This window comes from Poecile atricapillus, chromosome 33 (genome assembly GCF_030490865.1).
Source record: "Poecile atricapillus isolate bPoeAtr1 chromosome 33, bPoeAtr1.hap1, whole genome shotgun sequence".
Classification (NCBI taxonomy): domain Eukaryota; kingdom Metazoa; phylum Chordata; class Aves; order Passeriformes; family Paridae; genus Poecile; species Poecile atricapillus.
The window spans coordinates 3,070,094-3,091,735 of record NC_081281.1 but is presented as its reverse complement, the minus strand read 5'-3'; the positions used below and the strand labels follow the sequence as shown (position 1 = coordinate 3,091,735).

Genomic DNA, 21,642 nt, shown 5'->3' with positions numbered 1-21,642 from the left:
CTGTTAACCCCTGGGAGGTAGAGGTGAAGAGAACTCTAAGAAACTTTTAATGTGCTCGAGTTCAGCCTGGAGAAGAGAAGGCTCCAGGGAGACCTTAGAGCTGCTTCCAGTGCCTAAAGGGGCTCCAATGGAGCTGGAGAGGGACTTTGGACAAGGGTCTGAAAAGACAGGACAAGGGGGAATGGCTTCCCACTGCCAGAGGGCAGGGTTAAATGGGATATTGGGAGGAAATTGTTCCCTGTGAGGGTGGTGAGGCCCTGGCACAGGGTGCCCACAGAAGCTGTGTATGCCCCACCCCTGGAAGTGTTCAAGGCCAGGTTAGATGGGGCTTGGAGAAACCTGGGATAGTGGAAGATGTCCCTGCCCATGGCAGGGGGTGGGACTGGATGAGCTTTAAGTTCCCTTGGAACTTGGTTGCAGCCACAAGGGGATGGGGCAGCCACAGCTTCTCTGGTTCCCTCTGCGCTGTCTCTCACACGTCAGGTCCTTGTGTCCCACTCATCAACCTACACCACCAAAAGCAGTGTCCAGAGCAGAGCAGTGCAAGGCTGAGCCCAGAGCCATGATAAAATGCCCTCTTTCCAAGCTGTGAGATGCTTCCAAAAGGATCTGGAATTGCAGAGAGAAAATAAATGCAAAGACCTGACAGTGTCACCTGCTTGCTGTGCCCAAAGTCCCTGTGCTGACAAGGTCTTCTCTGCACGACAGAGCAAGGACCTGCTTTCTCAGAATCACTCATTCTTCCCACAGGAGCCTGCCCAGACAGGCAGAGCCGGGAGGTGAATGCCAGGGAAAACCTGGCCCTGGTTTAGGTGCCTGCAGGAGACTTCACTATTTGGAAAAGCAGGTCCCCACTGTCTCTGTTGTGCCTCTGGAGAGGCATCAGCCATCCCTGGACTGGCATAAGCAAGTGCAAAACAGCTAAAAAAGTGCTGAGATGTGTTCCTTAGACTTCTCCCAACAAGGTCTGACGTCCGGGATGCCGGAGCAGCATTAGGATTGCAACACACCTGCATGGCTCAGGCTCCATCCCATCCCGAGCACCCGGCAGCAACTTCCAGCATCAGACTAAAATTAGCACCGACAGGAAGAGCTCTGGAGCACGACAGGATGATTAGAGCCTCCCTGGAAAGGAGGCATCACCTGCAACGTAATGACTTTCCTCATCTCTGTCAAAATGTGCAAGAACCGTTGTGGAATATGATGGGGAAAAATGAGGCAGTGAGACAGGGTGCTTCTGCACGAAATTGGAGTGATAGCACTTGTCCAGAGGAGGAAAAACAGGGTGCTGTCTCTCTGGACTACGCCCTGGACCTACTGCATGACTTCGACTAAATTGCTTAGAAAGACACAAAAGACTTAAGGATTGTGCATGCCAACTCCACCTGAGATTTACAAACAGTAAGAAAACACCGGATAAAAGGTAAAAGATCTCTTTTATATGTATTTAACTGTATATGTTGTGAGTGTGAATAATCAGTGCCACTCTTCTCCAGCACCAAATCCATGCTTCAAAACTCTTTGTTGGCCTTCTTTGGCTAAAAATAGCCAACATCACCCACATCCATGTTCCTGAAAGAATGGGATTTCATTTGGCATAACCCCTCCTATAAACCTGCCCTGTTTTCATTTAAAATAATTCATAACTAGAAAGAGCATTAAAAGTAGGTGCACTGAGCCTCCAAGTGGGAAGATGTGACTGTGCTGAGGGAGCTCATGTGTAGCTCATGGAAATGCCAGTGCCACTTCTGTTGCACCTACTGCAAGTTGGTTTGACTCCATGACTCACATTCTTGTTTTGAAACTGGAAATAGTAGAATCATAGAATCATGGGATAATTAGTGTTGGACAGGACCTTAAAGCTCATCAAGTTCCATCCCCCTGCCATGCGCAGGGACATCTTCCACTATCCCAGGTTGCTTCAAGCCCCATCCAACCTGGCCTTGGACACTTCCAGGGATGGAGCATACACAGCTTCTCTGGACAACTTGTCCCAGTGCTTCACTTCCCTCACAGGGAAGAATTTCCTCCTAATATCTAATGTAAATCTCCCCTCTTTTTTGGTTTGAAACCATTTCCCTTTGTCCTTGGCCCATCTCCCTCTCTCAGGTGGACCCTTACAGACAGGGCTCGTTGGTCAGGATAACAAGAGACAGGTAAGTTCCTCAGATGAAGCTTCCATATTTCCCTTCAAGATTTCCTGGACAGAAATACGTGCACATGCGCTGCACAGCTTGAGAATGAACGTGCAGCGAATCCAGCATCCTGGATGTGTTGGATTTTCTGGGCACACATGGAACCATCTGGCCAACACATGGGCCTCGGGCTTGACAGGTCCAGGAAGCATCTGAGTGATGGTGGATGCACCAGGCAGGCAGTGGGAGCACACGCAGGAAATTGGCCCCACTGGCACCACGGCGAAGGTGGGTGCGATGCTCACGGAGCTGATCTGTGGCTGCGCCGGTGTTTCTGGGCTGAGGGAGATTCAGACACAAGTGCCAAAACCCCGACATGCCCCTGGACAAAATTCAGAAGAGGACCTACCCAAGGAAACACGTGGTAATTCTGATGTTCTAGAAGTTGAAATCGGGAATTATCTGCTTGCAGAAGATGGGATTCCAATGGGAGGAAAAGGTGTTCCTTGGAAAATGAACTACATGTTTAAGCAGCAGGAATAAGGGAAGAGTGTGACCTTGAAAACGAACACCCCCTTTTGATCCCAGACCTAAAATTACCCAGATTTCAGCAGAAGTTTCTCCAGCAACCTTAGTGCAGTTTTTTAAAAAGAACCCCTTGTGACTAGAAGTCCAAACCCTCCATGTTATGAACGTAACCAAGTCTGCCAAGGGTGCGGCACCCGTGATCCCAGCGCCAGATTGTCCCTGTAGCTTAGCACCCATCTGCAGCCAATATGCTGAGCTCTTAACAAAATTGAGGGGTTTTAAAATCTGATCTCCTGGGCCTGATCCCATGGACCTGGGCTCACCAAAACCAATGGACTTCAAGGAGCTTTGGATCAGGCTTTGCGCTAATTTACTTATCTCATAGAACAGCTTAATTAACAAATGTTTGAAAAGCACTTTAGGATCCTTGCACGGAGAGTGAGACTCCTCTTGCTGCCAGTCCCATTGACAAAGCAAAGAGGTTTAACATTAACAGGCAGGCAGGTGAATTGTATGGAGAGTGGAGGCCACGGACGGGGATGGAGGGACATCCCAGGTGGATCGGCCACCACGGAGCGCAGTCCCCCTGAACCGTGTGCTTCAGGGAACAGCCAGCACGTAGGGCTGTGGGCTCAGAGTGGAAGGGAGCCCTTACAACTTTCCAGCATTTGGGATACTTCTGTTTCACATACAGCCAAGCAGTTCTTGAAATGAGCTGTCCAGGGACAGGGCTATGATGTCTCAAAGCACTCATGGCGATGGTATCCCAGCTTGAGCCTTCTAACTCGGGATATTCTATAATTCTGTGCAAGATGAAAATGAAGAAAAGCCTAAAAAAGGTGTCCTGGTTCCAAGCAGGTGTTTGCTCCCCCTGTCCTCCCCACCATCAACTCATCACCTCAGTCTATGGGACATGGGACGCTTCCACAGCATTAAACCTTTCCTAGTAGCTGCCACCTTTCCCTCAGACTTGGATCATGTTGGTGGGCAGAGGGATGCAGCACTGGGAAGTGCCAAATTCAGCTTCACATTGATGACACAAATTCATCCAGAAAGTTTCTCTCTGCGTTAGCTCTTGATGGTGACTCTAAGTTGCTGTTTTGCCTAAGGACAGGCTGCTGGCACCTCCTCAGTGAATGTCAGCTTTATTCCTGCCTCCCACAGAACTTTCTGTCACCAGCCGTGGTGCCTGGCCACCCCTCCCCAACAGCTCTGGCACCAGCAGCAGCTGCAGTTTGCAGTTTCTCCTTTTCCTTTGATCGTTCTGCAGCCTCCTGCCTTGGGAAGGGGCACGTGATACCGCTGCCTGATCCCGACCTCTCCATTCGGAGAACTCCGCCGCCGTCCCTGGCCTTAATTAATACTTTTTTTCCACCCCAACAGTAATTCGGGGATGTGGATTTAAAAACATTCGGAAATACCTGCTTTTAAACTAGAAAGACCGTGTTTCTGCCAAAAACTCGGCAGGGGTGTTTGCTGAGTGGATGTAGCTGTGCAGGGACTACACCCATAGTGAAATCCTCACTCGGAATCCAGCACTACCTGCCCCCCAAAAATAACCTTTTACCCTTCTATCCAGGGAGCTGGGAACGATCCAGCCCCCAACAGCCGCGCGACATGAGCCCCTATGACCTACTCCAGCTCATCGAGCTGGTTCAAGCCACCTGGCAGAGCTAACTTTAACCTGAATTACTCCTGAAATCCAGCTTCCCCAGAGGCAGTGATGCCAGACGGGAGGTAAGATCATTCCCAAGCAGCTGCTATCACTGGGAAGAGGATCAAAGTCTTGGTTGTAGCCCAGCTACGCCCCCAAAATATTGTATGAACTGAGAGATGCTGCTATCAGGGACCCATCAGGATTAGTCACTGCCCGTGTTGCCAATTCCTGTGATTTTTCTACAAGCGTTTCTGGTTGCCTTAAATTCCCAGCTCTGTGAGTCATGTGAATCTGCGCAAGTATGAATTTTTGTTTTTTTAAAGTATGTTTCTAGACCTTGTGGCTGTGCAGAAAAGCAAGGTGATGTAACCAGAGTGAAATCCGACAGCCCCAGGAGAAGGCAAATGAAAAGAAACTCAATTTTTTATATTTTTTTGGAGTCACACAAACTTTTTAATCAGTTTGGTGATTTCTGGGCCTGGCTCACGCTGCTGGAATGCTCAGAGCTGGAGCTCCACAGTTTTTCCCTTTTTTCCTTTCACTTTCTGATTTCCAGGGGCACTTTCTTCTCCTGAGACCTCCATGGCAGAACTTAAAATGGAGGTGGAAGCAAAACCATGTCCCTGAAATGACGTGCTGCCTCCAGAGCAGGCAGTGCTACCAGCCTCATGCACGGACAAGTGAAAAGTCCATAATTTACAGGGCAGAACACAACAATTCCCACCACCACCACCACGTGTGTTCCAGCACGTGGGCATGCACACAATCCTCGCCCATACTGGGAACACCCCTGCATGGAGACGTGTGTGCACACAAACACCTCGTACACAAACGTGTGTGGTTTATGGACACATTTCTGTGTACATAATTCTATGTGTTTGCACCTGTAACACATGCCCACACAGATACACACACAAGGCTTTCACCTGGTTGTAAGTGTGGAGTGAGCCTCAGCCAGCAGGTGTGTGCAAGGGAGCCAGCAGTGCATGTGTGATCATCCATGTGCATCAAATGCACATTTTTGGCCATTTAACGGGGCACACCCAGCAGAGTGCCTGTCTTAAAACTTGCCGTGTGATGTGTATGGAGCCACCATCCGTCATATCCCAATACACACAGACAACACCTCTTAGAAGAAGGAATATCCCAAACTGCCACAAAGGAAAACATCCCAAACTGCCACTCTCAGGAGTCCCATCACCACACAAGGGTGAAAAAAGAAAAGCCTAATTCAGGACACTGTTCTACAACCATGACCAAAATGAGCTGCATGAAACACAGAAGTGGGGGGTTCTCCCACCCTTAGCTTTACTTTTTTCCTTCTTTTTTGTGCACAATCAAGCTCTAACCCTCAGCCACTCTGCGCCATGTCCTGCTGCAGAGGGGACCTGCCAGCAGCAGCCCCTCTGGCTCTGCCCCAGCGTCTCTGAGTTTGTACTACACATCAGGAAACCTGGATGCCAAAGCCAAACTGAAAGCAAAAATTCCCCTTCCCAAAGTGCCTGGGCAAACTCACAGGGAAAGCTCCAGCAGCACCTTACCGGCTGAGTCAGTGGATGAGCCATCTCCTTGTGCTGGGTGCCCCATCTGCCGAGTTTAGCCGCAGCTGAGATCTTCTGCTGGTAGACCCAGAAAGGGGAGAGTGGGGGGTGAAAGAAAAAACCTTCCTGTAAGGATCCCAGAGCCAGAGAGAGCAAATCATACAGGATACAGCGGGGGGTAGAAAGGTCCAGCCCCGGTGACAAGGCACCAGTGCCACCACCCCCAGCCCTCGCCGCAGCCGTTGCCTTCGCCAGAGCTGCAGCGCGATGTGGCTCCGCGGGAGCCTCGCATCCCTCCGCATTGTCCCTCTCCAGTGTGAGCTCCAGCAATCTCATTTCATGGGAGACATCTGGTTTGATTCAAAGGGAAGAAAGGAGCGAAGGGAGAACGGCGCGCTCGCACACTCACCGCCCAGCCCGGCTGGCTGGGAGCTGGGGAGCGATTGTCAATGCTTCCCTCCATGCTGAATCCTCCTCATTTCAATGAGAAAGGCCAGCCCAGGGAGCAGGGCTGTCCCACGCCTCCCCCCCAGCATTCCCAGTCTGCAGAAGGGGGCTTTGCTGGGGCACGGAGCCAAGGGTGGGGAGCTGAGCCCTTGCAGCCTCACCAAGCCTTGGGGGGCTGGGGGACTCCCCCTTCTTATTTTCCATAATCCCCAGGCCTCATGGCCATGCAGTATTGTCCCTCAAATGCTTGTGGCTGTGTCGGGCATCTTCCCATCACGAGACTGAAGTCCTCATGTTTGTGGGCAACCCTTTTGGAAGGCTATATCCTCCTTCACAAGGACAAAGCAGTGAGCTCCTTGTACATGGGAGGGGGGTTCCTGCCCCATTGTCCCACCATTCACCGGCTGACCCTGCTGCCCTGCTAGCCTGTACCCAAGCAGTTCCAGGCCGAGGTGTCCCTGCTGAGCCACCACTCCTCCCAGGGATCCCTGTTGTCCCTGAGCGCCTCTGCGTAGATCCCAACCCTGGACACCACTGCAGCACCCCTCATGAGTGGCAGCAGCAGGTCCCCACACAAACCCTCCTTCACCCATGACCCCTCCACAGTGGGGGCACATGGTGGGTCCCCACATAGACCCCTTCCACTCATGACCTCTCCATGCTGGGTGCACCCAGTGGGTCCCCTCACAGATGCCTCTTTCCTGTGACCCCTCTATGCCAGGGGTGTGCACAGTGAGTCACTCATGGAACACAGAGTGGGTCTCCATGCAGCCCCTACACCTGTGTCCCAGTGGGTCCCCGTGGAAGTCCCTCCACCCACCCATTGCAGGGTGGGTCCCCAAGGAGCCCCCTCCCCATTGGCACAGGTTATCCCGTTCCACCCGTTGCACAGCGGGTCCCACCACGGTCCCTTCCACCCATGGCATGGCTGATCCCCTGCATCATCTCCCAGCTGTGTCCCAGCGGCTTCCCACGCTGTCCCATCCACCTCTTCATTGCATGGCTGGTCCCCTCGCACCTCCCAAACCCGTGTCACAGCACGTACCCCCACCCCCATGCCATGGCATGTCCCTCTGCAGCCCCTCCACCGGTGACACCGCGTGCTCCCCCTCCAGCCCGTCCACCCGTAAGGCAGCATGCCCCTACAGCCCCTCCACCCACTGCACAATGTGTCTCCCCACAGCAACCCCCTCTCCGTGTCCCCACATCACACTCCACCCGTGTCACCGTGGGTGCCGGTGCATCCTCTCCACTCGTGTCACGGTAGGTCCCCTGTAGCCCCCTCACCGTGTCACAGCCGGTTTCCCCACAACCCACATCCACTCGTGTCCCCGTGGGTCCCCACATCCCCCTCCCCGTGTCACAGCGGGTCCCCCTCCCCACATCGCCTGGCCCCGCGACCTCCGGCCCTCGCCGCCCCGGTCCCGCCGCCCCGGTCCCGCCGCCCCGGTCCCCGCCGCCGCGGGCGGGGGTGTGCCGCGGACGGACTACATCCCCCATCAGCCCGCGGGCCGGGCCGCTCCCGCAGCGCCCAGCCGCCTTCAAACAAAAGAGTTTCCCCCCGCGGGGCCGCGCTCCGCTCCGCGCCCCCCGCACCCCCCGCACCTCCCGGCGGCGGCGGCCGGGGGCGGGGGCGTCGGCGGGGGGACCGCGGTGAAGGCGGCGGGCGCGGGGCTCGGGTTACACGGGAAAGGGGCTTGGCCAGGCGGGGGGCGGGGGGCGGAGGGTCCTTTTCTCTCTCTCGTTCTCTCCCTCTGCCTTTTTTTTTCCCTTCTCCCTCCCGAGCTCTTTGTGTCCCCCCCCTCCCCTCCTCTCGCCCCCCCCCCCCCCAGCCCCCAGCCCCCTCCCAAGCCTTTGTTAGCCATGCCTAGCCTGGTAGTCCCAGGGATAATGGAAAGGAACGGGGGTTTCGGCGATTTAGGCTGTTTCGGTGGGAGCGGCAAAGACAGAGCGCTGCTTGAGGATGACCGGGCGCTGCAGCTCGCCCTGGACCAGCTCTGCCTGCTGGGGCTAGGCGAGCCTTCCTCCTCCTCCTCCTCCTCGGCCGTGGTGCTGGTGGAGGACAGCAACAACAACAACAATAACCCGCCGCCGCCGCCGCCACAGCAGCCCCCGCCGCCGCCGCCACCGCCGCAGCAGCCGCCGCCGCCGCCGCCGCCGCCGCCCCCGGCGGCCCCGAAGGGCTCGGCGGCGCCCAGCGCCGGGGCGGCGGAGCCCAAGTTGTGCGCGCTCTACAAGGAGGCCGAGCTGCGGCTCAAGAGCAGCTCCAACACCACCGAGTGCGTCCCGGTGCCCAGCTCCGAGCACGTGGCCGAGATCGTGGGACGGCAAGGTGAGCGCCGGGCCCCCGGTACCCCCGATCCCCCCCGGTGTCGCCGGTCGCTGGCCCCGGGACACTCCCCCGCCGCCGGGGGGCCCCGCCACCGCCCCCGCCGCTCCCTCCCGCCCATTGTTCGGGGCCGGGGCCGCTCGGCCCCGCCGGGGACAAAGCCCAGGGCTGCCGAGCTGTGGGCGGGCGGCTGCGCTCCCGGCACGGGGGGTTTTTGGGAAGGGTGGGATGGGGGCTCTGTGGGAATGCTGCGGGGGCTTGTCCGGCTGCCGGCACCGGAGAGCCCCGAGCGCCGCTACCCGGGTCTGCTAAGGAGCCGATCTCCACCGCGCTCTCCTTAAGAATAAAAAAAACTGGGAATAGGGCGGGGGAAGGGCGGGGGGTGCAGGCTGAGCCCGGCCCCGCGCTTCGGAGTCCCCCTTTGTTGGCCGGGCGAAGGGGGTGTGGTGGTGCCGGGCTCGGTCCGAGCGGCCGGTGAGCGGCTGGGAGCGGAGCTCCTCCCGCCTCCCCTGGAGCGGGGGAACCGTGGAGCGAGGGGACCGTGGAGCGGGACCCGCCGTCCCGCGTGGGCCCCCCGCAGCCTCTGCCCGCGCGCCGCCACAGTGATGCTTTTGTTCTCCTCACGGCTCCGTTCTGAGCGAGGTGGAATGGAGGAGGGCTTTAAAAAAAATTACATATATATATATATATATATATATATAAATATATATAAATATATATATCCATACCACACCCACTCTTAAGTCACCCCTCGCCCACCCCTACCACTCCCGGGTGTGCGGTGCGGGGCCCCGCGCCGCCCGTGGGCACTGCAGGAGCCGGGGCACGACGCTGCCGAGAGAAGTTTTGTGTCGCTACAGAGGAAAAAAAATAATAATAGTGCGGCTAAGCGTTGGGCTTTTTTTTCTTTCTTTCTTTCTCTGAACAAGTAACTTGACGCTCTGGAAGTGCGATGGGCAGAGCCTGCGGCTCCATGGGCAGATGCTCCCCTGTGGGCTGGGATCGAAGGCCCCTGAGCAGGGGGTTTGTGGTGGGACCCGGGAGGTGATGACCCCCAGTGCCCCGAGAAGGGCTGAGGTGGGCGAGGGGAAGCCACGGGGAGAGGGACACAAATGGCTCCTTGCTGGGCATCTCTGACGCTAGGGCGTGCGGCTGGAACAATGGGGCCTGCGGAGGCTCCGCTTGTTCCCACCCGTGGAGCAGGGGTCCGGTTCCCACGCCGGGATGGAGAATGGGCAGGAGTCCGGGGAGTGCTGACCTCCCCAAAACTTGGGGCGTAGCAGCCGAGGGAACAGCTCGTGCTCTGGCGTCCACACTGGGATGGGAGCCCCTGACTGGGGACCCGGGGAGATGGGCAGGAAAGGGGTGAAGGTTTGGCCCAGGAGATCCCACTGGCCGTGATCCCAATCCTCCCTGTGCTGCCTTTACATTGCCGGGAGTGGAGCGCGGGCAGACACGGGCTCAGCACCAACTCTGCACTGGTGGGTGTGAGGCTGTAGAGAATCAGGCCCCCTTTGTTTAATAAAGTTGGGACAGGAGATTCGGCTGGCAGAACAGAGGGGAAGCGTGCCAGGGCTGTTTTCTTCCAGGATCTCACTGCTGCCCCAGACTCCTGAGAAGGGGGTGTGTTCCGATGTGTTCAGAACGCAGCACGTGCCTGTTGTGTCCAGAGCGATGGAGAGGAACGTGGAGATCTGGATTTTTTCCACCATTTTTTGTGCATGTGAGGATTTTCCCTCATCTGGGAAACTGAAATGTCAGTGTGCTGGAGCTGTGGGGATGCGGCTGTGGCTGTGCTCCTTTGGCTGGTGGGGCAGATGGTGTGGCCTGTGCCCCATGGGGGAGATGGGCAGGATGGATCCCGGACTGGGGATTCCTTCAGCACAGTCCCTGTAGCTACAGCTCTTCACTCCAGCAGAGATCATGGCCCACACTTGTTTCTAAAGGCCTGTAGGAATGTCTTCACTGTCTCCTGTGCCTTGTTTTTGTGTAGAAGGCTAGATTAAGAGGGTCTGGAGCTGGGTGTGGGGCTCCCAGGGGGATCGAATCCTGGACTCTCATGGATGTCTGACCAGGAATCCCAGAAACTGCAGATTGTCACCCCTTGGTAGTACTGCTCCTGTGGCAGATGGTTTTCTAGGAAGACAATTATTTTATGGGTTCCTGTGAACAGAGTGATGAACATCCTGAAAAAGAGAGGGGGGAAAAAAGTAATAATGAAATAAAAATTATTTCACTGTTTTACTTGGTCACAGGGTTTAGCTTTTTCTTCTATTTACTATTTTCTGAAGAAACACACTGTCCCTTCAGGTGATTTTATAATATCAACCATTTATGAAATTGTTCCTCACAGGCAGGCATGGATATGAGAGGCCTGGATCTGGGCATAGGGACCCTAGTGCACACACTTGGCCACGGGAATTCCACCTGCCATCAGGCAGCCTCTCATTTTGCCAAAGGAGTGAAAAGGCACTTAAGTATAAGTAAGGCTCAAGCCCAATGTATTTTTATTGGAATGTCTGTAAGGGTGGTTTGTGAAGAGGTGTAATTGTGGCAGAGGGGGTGGCTCCACTCCAAGCAAGAGATGCTGCAGGAGCTCAACCTGGGCTTGGCAGCTCCTGCTTTCCCCAGGAGCTGTGAACGTGCCCTTGCGGAGCCAATCGCCTGCTGGAAACCCTGCTCGGGTTTGTGCTGGGGCTGGTTTGTGCGCTGAATTTGAGCAGCGCGTCTCCAGCAGCGCGGCCACGAGCCAGCTGGGATGGGGGACTGGCTGGGATGAGGTGCTGGGCTGTGGAAAGGGGGATTGGTGGGAACTGGCCAGACAGGCTCCAGCACTTGGTGCCCCAGGATCCATGGCAAAGAGCTGGGTGGCTGGTGGGATGTGCTAAGGGCTGCTTTGCAAACGAGGACAGGAAACTGTAAAAGGAAGAATGAGGGGATGAAGTCACAAGAATCCCTTTGACTGGTGCTATGACCCCTGGCCATGGTTGGTAGCGGCACCCCTTCCCTGGCTGGAGATGGAGCCATGACCTCCATGCCTGTCCTCCTGTTGCTGTGAGGGTGAGGGGTGAGTCTCTGCCTGAGTCAGGGCTCCTGCAGGTCATCCCCCCTTCCCCTGGCATGTGTGTGAACTCCAGCTGTGCTGAGCCGGGTGACCGAACCTCCTGGCATGTGCCATGGCACAGACAGTGCTCCCTGGTTCTGGAGCCAGTCCAGGCCTGTGTGGCACATCAGGGTGCTTGGTGGCTCTTGTATTCCTCCTGTCAGCTCTCATTGTGGGTGTCCTGCTGCAATAGCCTGTCCATGACTGTGCTGGCTCTCTCACAGCCATGCTGATGAAACTGGAAAGACAAAGCACTGGAGGGGTTTGCAGTAGGTTTTTGAGGAGATGGTGGGACATCGAGGGATGTGGACTGAGATGGGAGAGGTGCTGGGAAGAGTGGAGAGCGTCTGAAGGGCATCGTGTTTTGGTTGTGCAGACTGTGAAATTAGAAAGGGGCAGAAATCCTCAGTCACTGCAGTGTCTGGGTTCTTCCCTAGAAGCGACCCGAGGTGGGTGTGGATCAGCCAGATCAAGATTTGTATCCAACTTTTCTGCCCCCTCCCACAGACAAACTGGGCTGCTGTCAGTGGAGCCAGGGAAGAGGCCACAGGGCACATTTAAGGCCAGATGTTGTGGTTAGGGAGACATGGTGCTGGTTCCTTGTGTGTCTGGTATGTGCAGGTGTCAGGAGAAGGTGTGGGGTTGGTTTGGCTTCGTGCTGCGTCCACTCCCAGATGAGACTTTCCCTGTAAGGGTTTTTGTGCTCTGAGGATTTTTGGTCCTTCTAAGGGTTCTTGGTCTCATCACAGCAATAGCATCCATTGTCACCTGGGCTCACAGACACCCTTTGATGCAGCATCTCCCAGCCTGTTGTCACCAGGAATGAGATTATGTGAGAGAGGATCTTAACATAAATTGCCCTTTCTTGGCAAGGTGCAGTCAAATAACAAGGGGCCCCACTGAACCCAGGTGATCGGGCTCTTTGTGTAGCTCCAAACATGCTCCAATGCTTTCTGTATTTAAAAATAGTCCAAGGAAGCCTTTTCCATTGAGGAAGTCTGATGATGGCAGCTCCCCCACCCACCCAGTGGAGGTGGATGTATGTACAGCAGCCGAGGAGCAGCAAGGGGGGCAGATCTTCTTGTCTCTTTGCTTCACTGAAACCTTGGAGCGAGAGCCACCCGATCTGGTGGGGTCTGAAGACAACCTCGGTACGCTGCTCTGGCAGCTCGGGATGGGCCTTAAAGGAGAGAGATATTGCAGCCGGCGTCGGGTTGTTCTAAAGTGTTAATGAGAATCGGTCTGAATTTACACAAGGGAAAAGTGCGGAACGGGATCGACTTTGTGCCGTTTGAGCTGGAGGTGGGAGGAGAAAATGGGTCTGGGAGAGAGACAAAGGGAATTTTCTCGGGAGGCGCACACGCTCCCCCGCGCCTGGGATCGGGCGGCTGGATGCCGCGCTGACCGAGTGAACCGCAGCGCAGCCTCCCGGAATCTAGGGCAGTGGGAAAGCGTGCTGTCATTGGGTGGGGGCCCCCGCCTTTGTCTGGCAGCCCCCTCCCCGCGTCCCCCTCGCCATGCCCCGCTTCCCCCGGCGCTGCCCGGCTCCGGCTCGGCCCCAGCGCGGCTGGGCGGCCGCGGCAGGATCGCTCCGTGCGGGCACACCCACCGCACGCCATGCAGCGCTGCCGGGGCTGGGGGCTTCCCCTTCCCAACTTTCCTCCCTTGCACAAGGCGCTGATTGTCTGTGGCGCTGGGGCTCTTTCTGGTGGTGTTTCGGTGGGCTTTTTTCCCCCCTTTTCTTTCTTTTTTTTTCATAAACAACTTTCATCACAATGTGGAAAAGCGTAAAATCGCTGCGCTGGAACGAGGCAGTTGCCGATTTTCCTGACATGGTATGTTGGGTGGTGTTTTTCCCCTTCTGGTAAACACAACTTGCATCATCAGGACAATAAACCCTCTTGGTGCAAAGAGATTTGGTTGGTTGTGGTCCTTTTGTGTGCATTTGTGTTTTTTGACACCACTTTCATCAGGTTTCCAATGCAGCAAAACCTTACCCCACAGGCCGTCAGGAGGGTTTATTTGTGAGGTTCTTTGTGTGCTTGTCTTTCAGCAAGGCTTTCATGTTAACAGGGAAAAGAATGCCCCACCTTACCCGAGGTAGCTGAGAATTGTTAATTTTATGATCCTCTTCAATTTTATGACTACAATAGAAAAAAAGACCAAGTCCTAATTTGTCCTTAGACCCTCTTGCACCCCACTAGCACAGCCAGAACGGACTGCGTGGGGTATTTACAGGTGTAATTTGTATCAGTGCAGTGTAACGGTGCCTTGGGATAAATGAGGAGAGTGCTAAAAATCTTTTGTCTGTAGAGGTTATTTTGTATCTGATGAAAACAACCTGGAGTGATTTGTGGGGTGTGTTTTCCAAAATAAAACCACAACACAGTCAATGAAACAAAAAGATCCACCTCGGGGTTGGCTCTGGAGCTCTTTGCTGTGGCTGGTACAGCTCTGCTGTTGCTTCCAGGGTCAGGGTCATGCTTCTGGGCTGGAGGTGCCAGTTGGTGCCAGGTGGGAGTCTCTAGACTGCATCAGTAGCAGAATATACCTGTGCAGGATCTGGCCTTGTGGCAGCATGGAGGAGAAGGTCATTAGCAGATCTAACTCTGAATTTACACCAAAGTGAAATTCCTTGAGGGATCTGCTCCACAGGCACGACTGTGTGTGCCATGGCACTGTCCTGATGGCATTGTTACCGTGGTGGTGTGCTCGGCACATCCATTCCATGCACTGATCCATCCTCTGCCTGCTGGGAGCCTCAGTGTAAGCCCTGCTGGGGTCCCGTGGAAACACGTTGGTTTGGGGCTGCTCAGAGTGAGAACATTTGGGATGGGTTCATGCCAAGGAAACAACAGTTAGATCAGATGCATCCAGCACCCTCGTGTCCCTTGTGAGCCAGCTGCCTTTGCTGGAGAGTTGAACCAAGCTCCTAGAGCCTTTTCTGTTAATTCTGATGGATTCATTGCACTGATGCAGGGGTAGGCAGAGACGAGGAGGTGGCTGTGCATCCAGATCTCCCTCTGACCCCTGCCACCCATCTTGGCAATGTCTAGTCTCAATTTATTTATATGTTTTCAGCCAGAGATGGCTGCTCTGTGGATTAATTCCAGTTAGCTGACTGGTCTGGGCACCAGAGGTTCTCCGCTCCTCCAGGGTTTGGTCCTGGGAATGTTTGTGATGTACTCAGGTAATTTGCTAACACGTTTACTTTGAGTCAATTGGTAATCAGTGAAATTCAAGAGAAAAAAGGGTGAGAGGAGGAACTGGGCTTACAGCCTCCTTCATGAAATGCTTTGGAATCTGCATTATTGACAAAAACCAGGATAATAGAAGGTAGGCTGTGGAAACACAGTGAGAAAGGGCTTAATTCTCTGTTTAATATAAAAATCTAAGTGGCAGGGGTCTGCCAGGGATCGACACACTGATGTCTGTGCGCTGCCATAACGAGGAGAACATACACCAAGTTATGTATTTGTACAGCTTTCACGGGTCCTTTTCTTCCCTTAGCTTCATTTTGACACCACATGCTAGGCAATTCCCTCCCTTCCACTTCCCTCCCCTTTGAGTAATCCCCCGAGTAAAATGCTTTGTTGCATGGTGTTTTCAAGTTTCAGTTATGCATGAAGAGAAAGTGTCAAAGAAACACCCCATGCAGGACAAATTTTATTTGGAATGAGCACATCGGGGTGTGCTGCCCATCTGGCTGGGATGTCACAGGCCACATCCTGATCCAGCTGTCCTCCATCAGAAGCAGGGTGACCTCAAAGGAGGCTCAGCCCCTTTTTAGTGTGCAAAGCAAAGTCAGGGATGGGGCTGAGATGGGCCCAGAGCCTTGGCACTGAGTAAATCGTGTTTAAGCCCAGCCTGGTTTTAGCTGATGTAAACCAGGGCAGCACCCCTGGAAGTTGTGGAATTCTCTGGGTTTGGGCTGCTGATGGTTTGGCCATTGTCTGTGCCAGTTTAGAGCTTCTGGAGATTGGGGCCACTGAGCCCACTGGGCTGCTGGAGTTGGTCTAATTTCCTAGGAGGTGATTTTCTCCTGTTTTTAAGCACAGGATCCCCATCTGTCTGTCTCCACAAAGCTGGCTTTCCTGTCTGCAGGCCCGCACAGAGACCCTCCCTCCTCCCCCCCTTCTCACACCACCGACTGCACCACGCGTCCTTTTGTCCGTTCCAGATTCTCCTTCCCCTCTCTCTTGCCGTGCTCTCTCCTTGCCCATCTTTCTTTTGCCATTTTGGGGTGTCTTGGCTTTGCCTCCACACACCTCATTCTCCTCCTCCCTTCGAGGGATCAGGGTGTGCCTTTCCCTCAATTTCCATCACCTTTGCTCCATCCCTAACTCCCTCCCACTGCTCCAGCTCGTGTAACGTGCCTACATTTGTCCTCCTTCATGTGTATTTCTTGTCACTGTTCCCCTCCATCTGTCCCCAGCACGGAGCCCCCGTTCTTTGTCACCGCTCTGCCTGCCTGACCCTCCCTGTCGGCTCCGTGATTGTTTCCTGTTGTGCCGGGCTCAGATCCCTCTCCCCCACACGCCGTCATTGTCCCACAGCTCAGAGCAGCGTGGAGCCCAATCCCAGCATTGCCACACGCCTGCCTGAGGTCTTTTCCGCGCAGGAGAGCGAGCCTTGCGCTCCAGAGGCAGAGCGCGGGTCACTGCAGAATCCGACGGAGCTCCTGCAGCCCGGGGTGATGCACGGGGAGGCATTTTCAGCTTGATGCTTGCTGTGAACACCCCTGTCTTTCCATGTGATGCTCTGGTGATATCCCTGGGGAAATGGAGGCATCTCGGTTAATCTTCCTAAGATGGAATCTCCCTCTTTGGAGTGAGCGGCACAGGAGTGGGGCAGGGAAATGTCTGCCAGTGGTGGTCCAGGGGCAGCCCACCCTGCCCAGGGGTGCCAGAGGGTATAGGTGACCTCTCACGGTTTTATCCAGCTCTCCTGGGGATGAACCTTTATTATGGATTTTGCCTGTGTGGGTTTATCCTACAGTTGAGTTGTGCCTAGCTCCATGAGGTCCTGTCCTTTGAATTTCCTGGGAACAAATAGCACACCACTGGGTGACCATTGGTCCACATGATCTCTTTGGAAACTTTACTCACCAGAACATCACAAATGTACCTCATGGTGCGAAATCTGGGGGGTAACCCATGAGCTGCACTGGATTTGGCAGGGGGTGGATTTGGTTTGGATTTGGGGATTTTCCCAGATCCTTCTTTGTGCCAGATCTGGCATTTCCATTCCCCTGGAACATGGAATTCCTGTTTCAGAGATGGGTTTAGTGCAGCAGCGCTACGATGTGGAGCGTTAAGAGGAAATTTTGTGGGAGCACAAGGCAGGAGACAGCTATTCTTGCTCCAGAAATGGGAAATGAGGCTCTGGGAGCTGAAGTAACTCTGAGGAGTCACACCTTGAGTCGACAGTGAAGTTCTGATTTACCAGCACGTGTCCCACACTGCTGCCAGGACCCCCAAGGGGTGGTGGGTTCTCGGCTGTGCCGGGGGCCATGGCTGCCTGCCTGGCCAGGGCCGTGCCCGGTGCCGTGCCCGGTGCTGTGCCCTGTGCCGTGCCTGATGCTGTGCCCGGTGCTGTGCCCGGTGCCGTGCCCTGTGCCGTGCCCAGTGCCGTGCCCGGTGCCGTGCCCTGTGCCGTGCCCGGTGCTGTGCCCGGTGCCATGCCCGGTGCTGTGCCCAGTGCTGTGCCCGGTGCTGTGCCCAGTGCTGTGCCTGGTGCTGTGCCCGGTGCCGTGCCTGGTGCCGTGCCCTGTGCCGTGCCTGGTGCCGTGCCCGGTGCCGTGCCCGGTGCTGTGCCCTGTGCCGTGCCCGGTGCTGTGCCCGGTGCCCTGCCCGGTGCCGTGCCTGGTGCTGTGCCCAGTGCTGTGCCCGGTGCTGTGCCCGGTGCTGTGCCCTGTGCCGTGCCCTGTGCCGTGCCCAGTGCTGTGCCCGGTGCTGTGCCCTGTGCCATTCCCGGTGCTGTGCCCGGTGCCGTGCCTGGTGCCGTGCCCGGTGCCGTGCCTGGTGCCGTGCCTGGTGCTGTTCCCGGTGCTGTTCCCGGTGCCGTGCCCGGTGCCGTGCCCGGTGCCGTGCCTGGTGCTGTTCCCGGTGCCGTGCCCGGTGCCGTGCCTGGTGCTGTTCCCGGTGCCGTGCCCGGTGCCGTGCCCGGTGCCGTGCCCGGTGCCGTGCCTGGCGCCGTGCCCGGTGCCGTGCCCGGTGCTGTTCCCGGTGCTGTGCCCGGTGCCGTGCCCGGTGCCGTGCCCGGTGCTGTGCCCGGTGCCGTGCCTGGTGCTGTTCCCGGTGCCGTGCCCGGTGCCGTGCCTGGTGCCATGCCCGGTGCCGTGCCGAGCGCAGCTGGCTGGGCTGAGCGTGCTCCACGCTGGGCACTGCTGGATGCAGCGGCTGCTGCGGCGCCTGCCAGCCCGGGGAGTCGTTCCTGTCAGCTGTGGTGGCACGAGGCTCTTTCCCTCGCCACAGGTGCGGGCTTCAATTCTTGCCAGTGATGCGGGGTGGTGGGACCGCTTCATTCCAGGGAACACCCTGATGTCACCAGCCTGTGTCTCGTGAGAGGAGCTGTGGATGAGTGGCAGCCCTGAGCTCCCAGCCTGGGAAATGCTGTTATTTATTAGGGTCTGTATAAATAATGATGTTCCAGCCCAGGAGCTCAGGAATCTGCATTTTGTGGTTGCAGAGGCATCGTTTGCAGGTCCTCATGTGTTGAAGTGTGATGTCAGTGGAGTGTGTGGAGGAAAACCTGCTGGTGCCAGGTAGACAGAGGAAGTACAGGAGAAGGTCTTTTCTGGGGAGGGAAAGTGGGGTAGGAGATGCTGGGGGATCTCACAGAGGTCCCAATGCTGTGTCCTCATCCTCTGGTTCTGCCTGCCACCCAAATCAGACACCCAAGAAACCACAAGAAACCACAGCAAAGTGCTCACCTTACTTCATCTGCACTGGAGAATCACAGGTTTTAACTTTTATTTGAGATCTGAGCTCAGAGCATACCTCCTGCTGAGGAACCCCCAGCCTGCACGGGAGCTCGGTGCCAGGCTTCAGAAATGCCTTGGGGTGGCAAGTGAAGCTTTCCCAGAGAGGGGTCTGAGGGGCAGGACAGCAGCAAGGAGGGGTCCAGGAGTAGTTTAGAGAACTGTGGCACATCTGTAAAAACACTTAGTTGCTTGATGGCATCCTGGTGTCATTGAAGGTGTCACCTTAAGCCAAACAGCTGGATCAAGACCCTCCAAAAGATCACTTGGAAGCCAAAACACACTGGAAAGTCTTTTGCCCTTTTTGGGGAAGCAGAAGGCTGTTTTCTGAGATGTGAGGAGCTGGGGAGTGGGCTTGGTGGGTTCTAGGAGTTGGGGAATAAGCTCAATGCGCTCTGGGACATGGATGCTGGTACACAAAAGCACCATTTGGCCAGTGTTTTGGCAGAGGGTCTGAGAACCTGCAGCAGGAGTCTTTGCACAGCCTACTGTGGTGCTCACACCTGCCCCATTTCTTGCTGTTCCAGCCCCAAAGCAAATCCCAGCCTCCTGCTACCCCTGGCCATCCAGCTCTGCTGGTGTTAGCAGTCCTGCCATATCTGCAGTGGGGAGGCCCAAACTGCTGTGTCTTTGCAACTCCCCTCCAAGCTTGTCCCCCTGAAGTTCACCGCATTCACCCCAAAACCTCCTCAGTAGTACCAAAATCCTCTGGCTCTCTGGAGTCGTGGCAGGCGACTGCCCTTGGAAGCTGGCACAGGGTGGCCAAGGGGTTCTACATCGGCCATCCAGGCTGTGGGACCCTGTTCTCCTGTGACCTCCAAGCTGCCCCATGCATAAGCCCTGTCCCCAGAGCCCAAAGATGATGACCGTTGTCTCTGGGGGGGTCACCCTGGGGCTCTGGGGACGGGCCTCGTCACAGACATCGCTGACACCTGGGAGTGCATCCCCCATTGCTCTGGTGTTGGGGTGTGTGGAAGGGAGATCTTGGAGATGACTGCTGAGGGGACACAGTTGGGGGGGGGTGGTGTGGTGGGGTGCAGCACACAAAAGGGTGACCCCCATTTTGGGGTATGAGGGAGCACGGCTCTCCTGAGGGAGGCAGTCTCTGGGAGTGGTGTGGGTAGACCTCCCTCAGGGTTTGGGAGATTGGGCCCTTCCCTTGTTCCGTGTTGTGCGCGGTGGCTCCAGGTGGCACAGGAGATTATGGCCCTCAGCCCAGTGTCCTGCAGAACGGGGAGCGGTGGGACAGCCTCATTAACTGCCGTGCCTTCTTCTCTCTCTTCCCAAGGCTGCAAGATCAAAGCCCTGCGGGCAAAGACCAACACCTACATCAAGACCCCGGTGCGGGGTGAAGAGCCGGTCTTCATGGTGACGGGGCGGCGGGAGGACGTGGCCATGGCCCGGCGGGAGATCATCTCGGCAGCCGAGCACTTCTCCATGATCAGGGCCTCCCGCAACAAGGCGGGCACCACCTTCGGCAGCGCGCCCACCCTGCCGGGGCAGGTCACCATCCGGGTGCGCGTGCCCTACCGCGTGGTGGGGCTGGTGGTGGGCCCCAAGGGAGCCACCATCAAGCGGATCCAGCAGCAGACCAACACCTACATCATCACGCCAAGCCGAGACCGGGACCCCGTCTTCGAGATCACCGGTGCACCGGGCAACGTGGAGCGTGCCCGGGAGGAGATTGAGACACACATTGCAGTGAGGACAGGCAAGATTCTGGAGTACAACAACGAGAATGACTTCCTCTCCAGCAGCCCTGACTCCGGCATGGAGAACCGCTACTCAGAGGCTTGGCGGGTCCACACGCCGGCGCCGGGCTGCAAGCCCCTCTCCACCTTCCGGCAGAACAGCCTGGGCTGCATCGGCGACTGCTCTGTTGACCCCGTCTATGAGACCCCCCGGCTGAACGACCAAAACGACTTCAATTACGGTTACCTCTTCCCCAACTACGGTGTGAACAAGCAGGATCTGTACTACGGGGTGCCAGAGTCAGGGGCCCCGATGTGGGCTGGGCAGGAGAACACCAACCCTGTCTCAGTGCTCTTCTCCAAGCAGCAGCGCTCCAGCAGCACCGGCACCATCCATCCCAACTCCCACCGCTCCCCGTCCTCCTCCATCCCAGAGCCCAGCCTCTCTGGGCTGCCCAGGCGGTCGCAGGGGGAGCCACTCCAGGGGTTTTCTAAGCTGGGAACGCCCGCCGCCGCCCGGACCTCCGTCACCAGCAGCCGTGAGTGCATGGTGTGCTTTGAGAGCGAGGTCACGGCCGCGCTGGTGCCGTGTGGCCACAACCTCTTCTGCATGGAGTGTGCCGTGAGGATCTGCGAGAGGACTGATCCCGAGTGCCCCGTTTGCCACGCTGCAGCCACTCAGGCCATTAGAATATTTTCCTAAAGAGACAGAGCAGGGCGTTGGGGGGTTGGGGTAGGAAGGGACAGTGGGGAGGGATCCACGAGAGAAAAATGATGATGATAATAATAATGATAAATAATAATAATAATAATAATAATAATAATAATAATGACATCTGAAGAACAAAAAAATGAATGAAAGAATAAATTAATTTAAAGAAGAAGAAGAAGAAGACAAAAAAAGAAATTATTTTACAAGCAATGTATGTTATTTTTTAAAAAAAAAATAAGTGAATAATAAAATTAAAATGAATAGCAAAGCCAGAAATTTTGAAGGGCGAACAATGCTCCAGCCTGCAATGTCTTTTGTAAACCAAGTACTCAGAACGCACACTCGGATCTCACAAGCAAAGCGGTTTAGTTCAGTTTTTTTTGGTGGTGAGATTGGGACTTCTTGGCGATGACCAAGCCAGGCCACCTGGATCGACCGGGGAGGGAGCAGGGATGCAGGGAGGGCCCTGCCAGCCTTTCTCCAGCCACCTTCAACCTTTGTCTTGGCCTGAAGCCCC

At 55.8% G+C, this 21,642-nt stretch overlaps 1 protein-coding gene across 1 annotated transcript; it reads left to right on the top strand.

Moving 5' to 3' along the window:
- The first annotated feature begins 8,171 nt into the window (after positions 1-8,171).
- MEX3A (mex-3 RNA binding family member A) lies at positions 8,172-21,125 on the top strand. The gene is made up of 2 exons (XM_058860530.1): positions 8,172-8,640; positions 20,011-21,125. Exons 1-2 carry the CDS (start codon positions 8,172-8,174, stop codon positions 21,114-21,116), a joined length of 1,575 nt encoding a protein of 524 aa, XP_058716513.1. The 3' UTR covers positions 21,117-21,125.
- Positions 21,126-21,642: the final 517 nt, after the last annotated feature.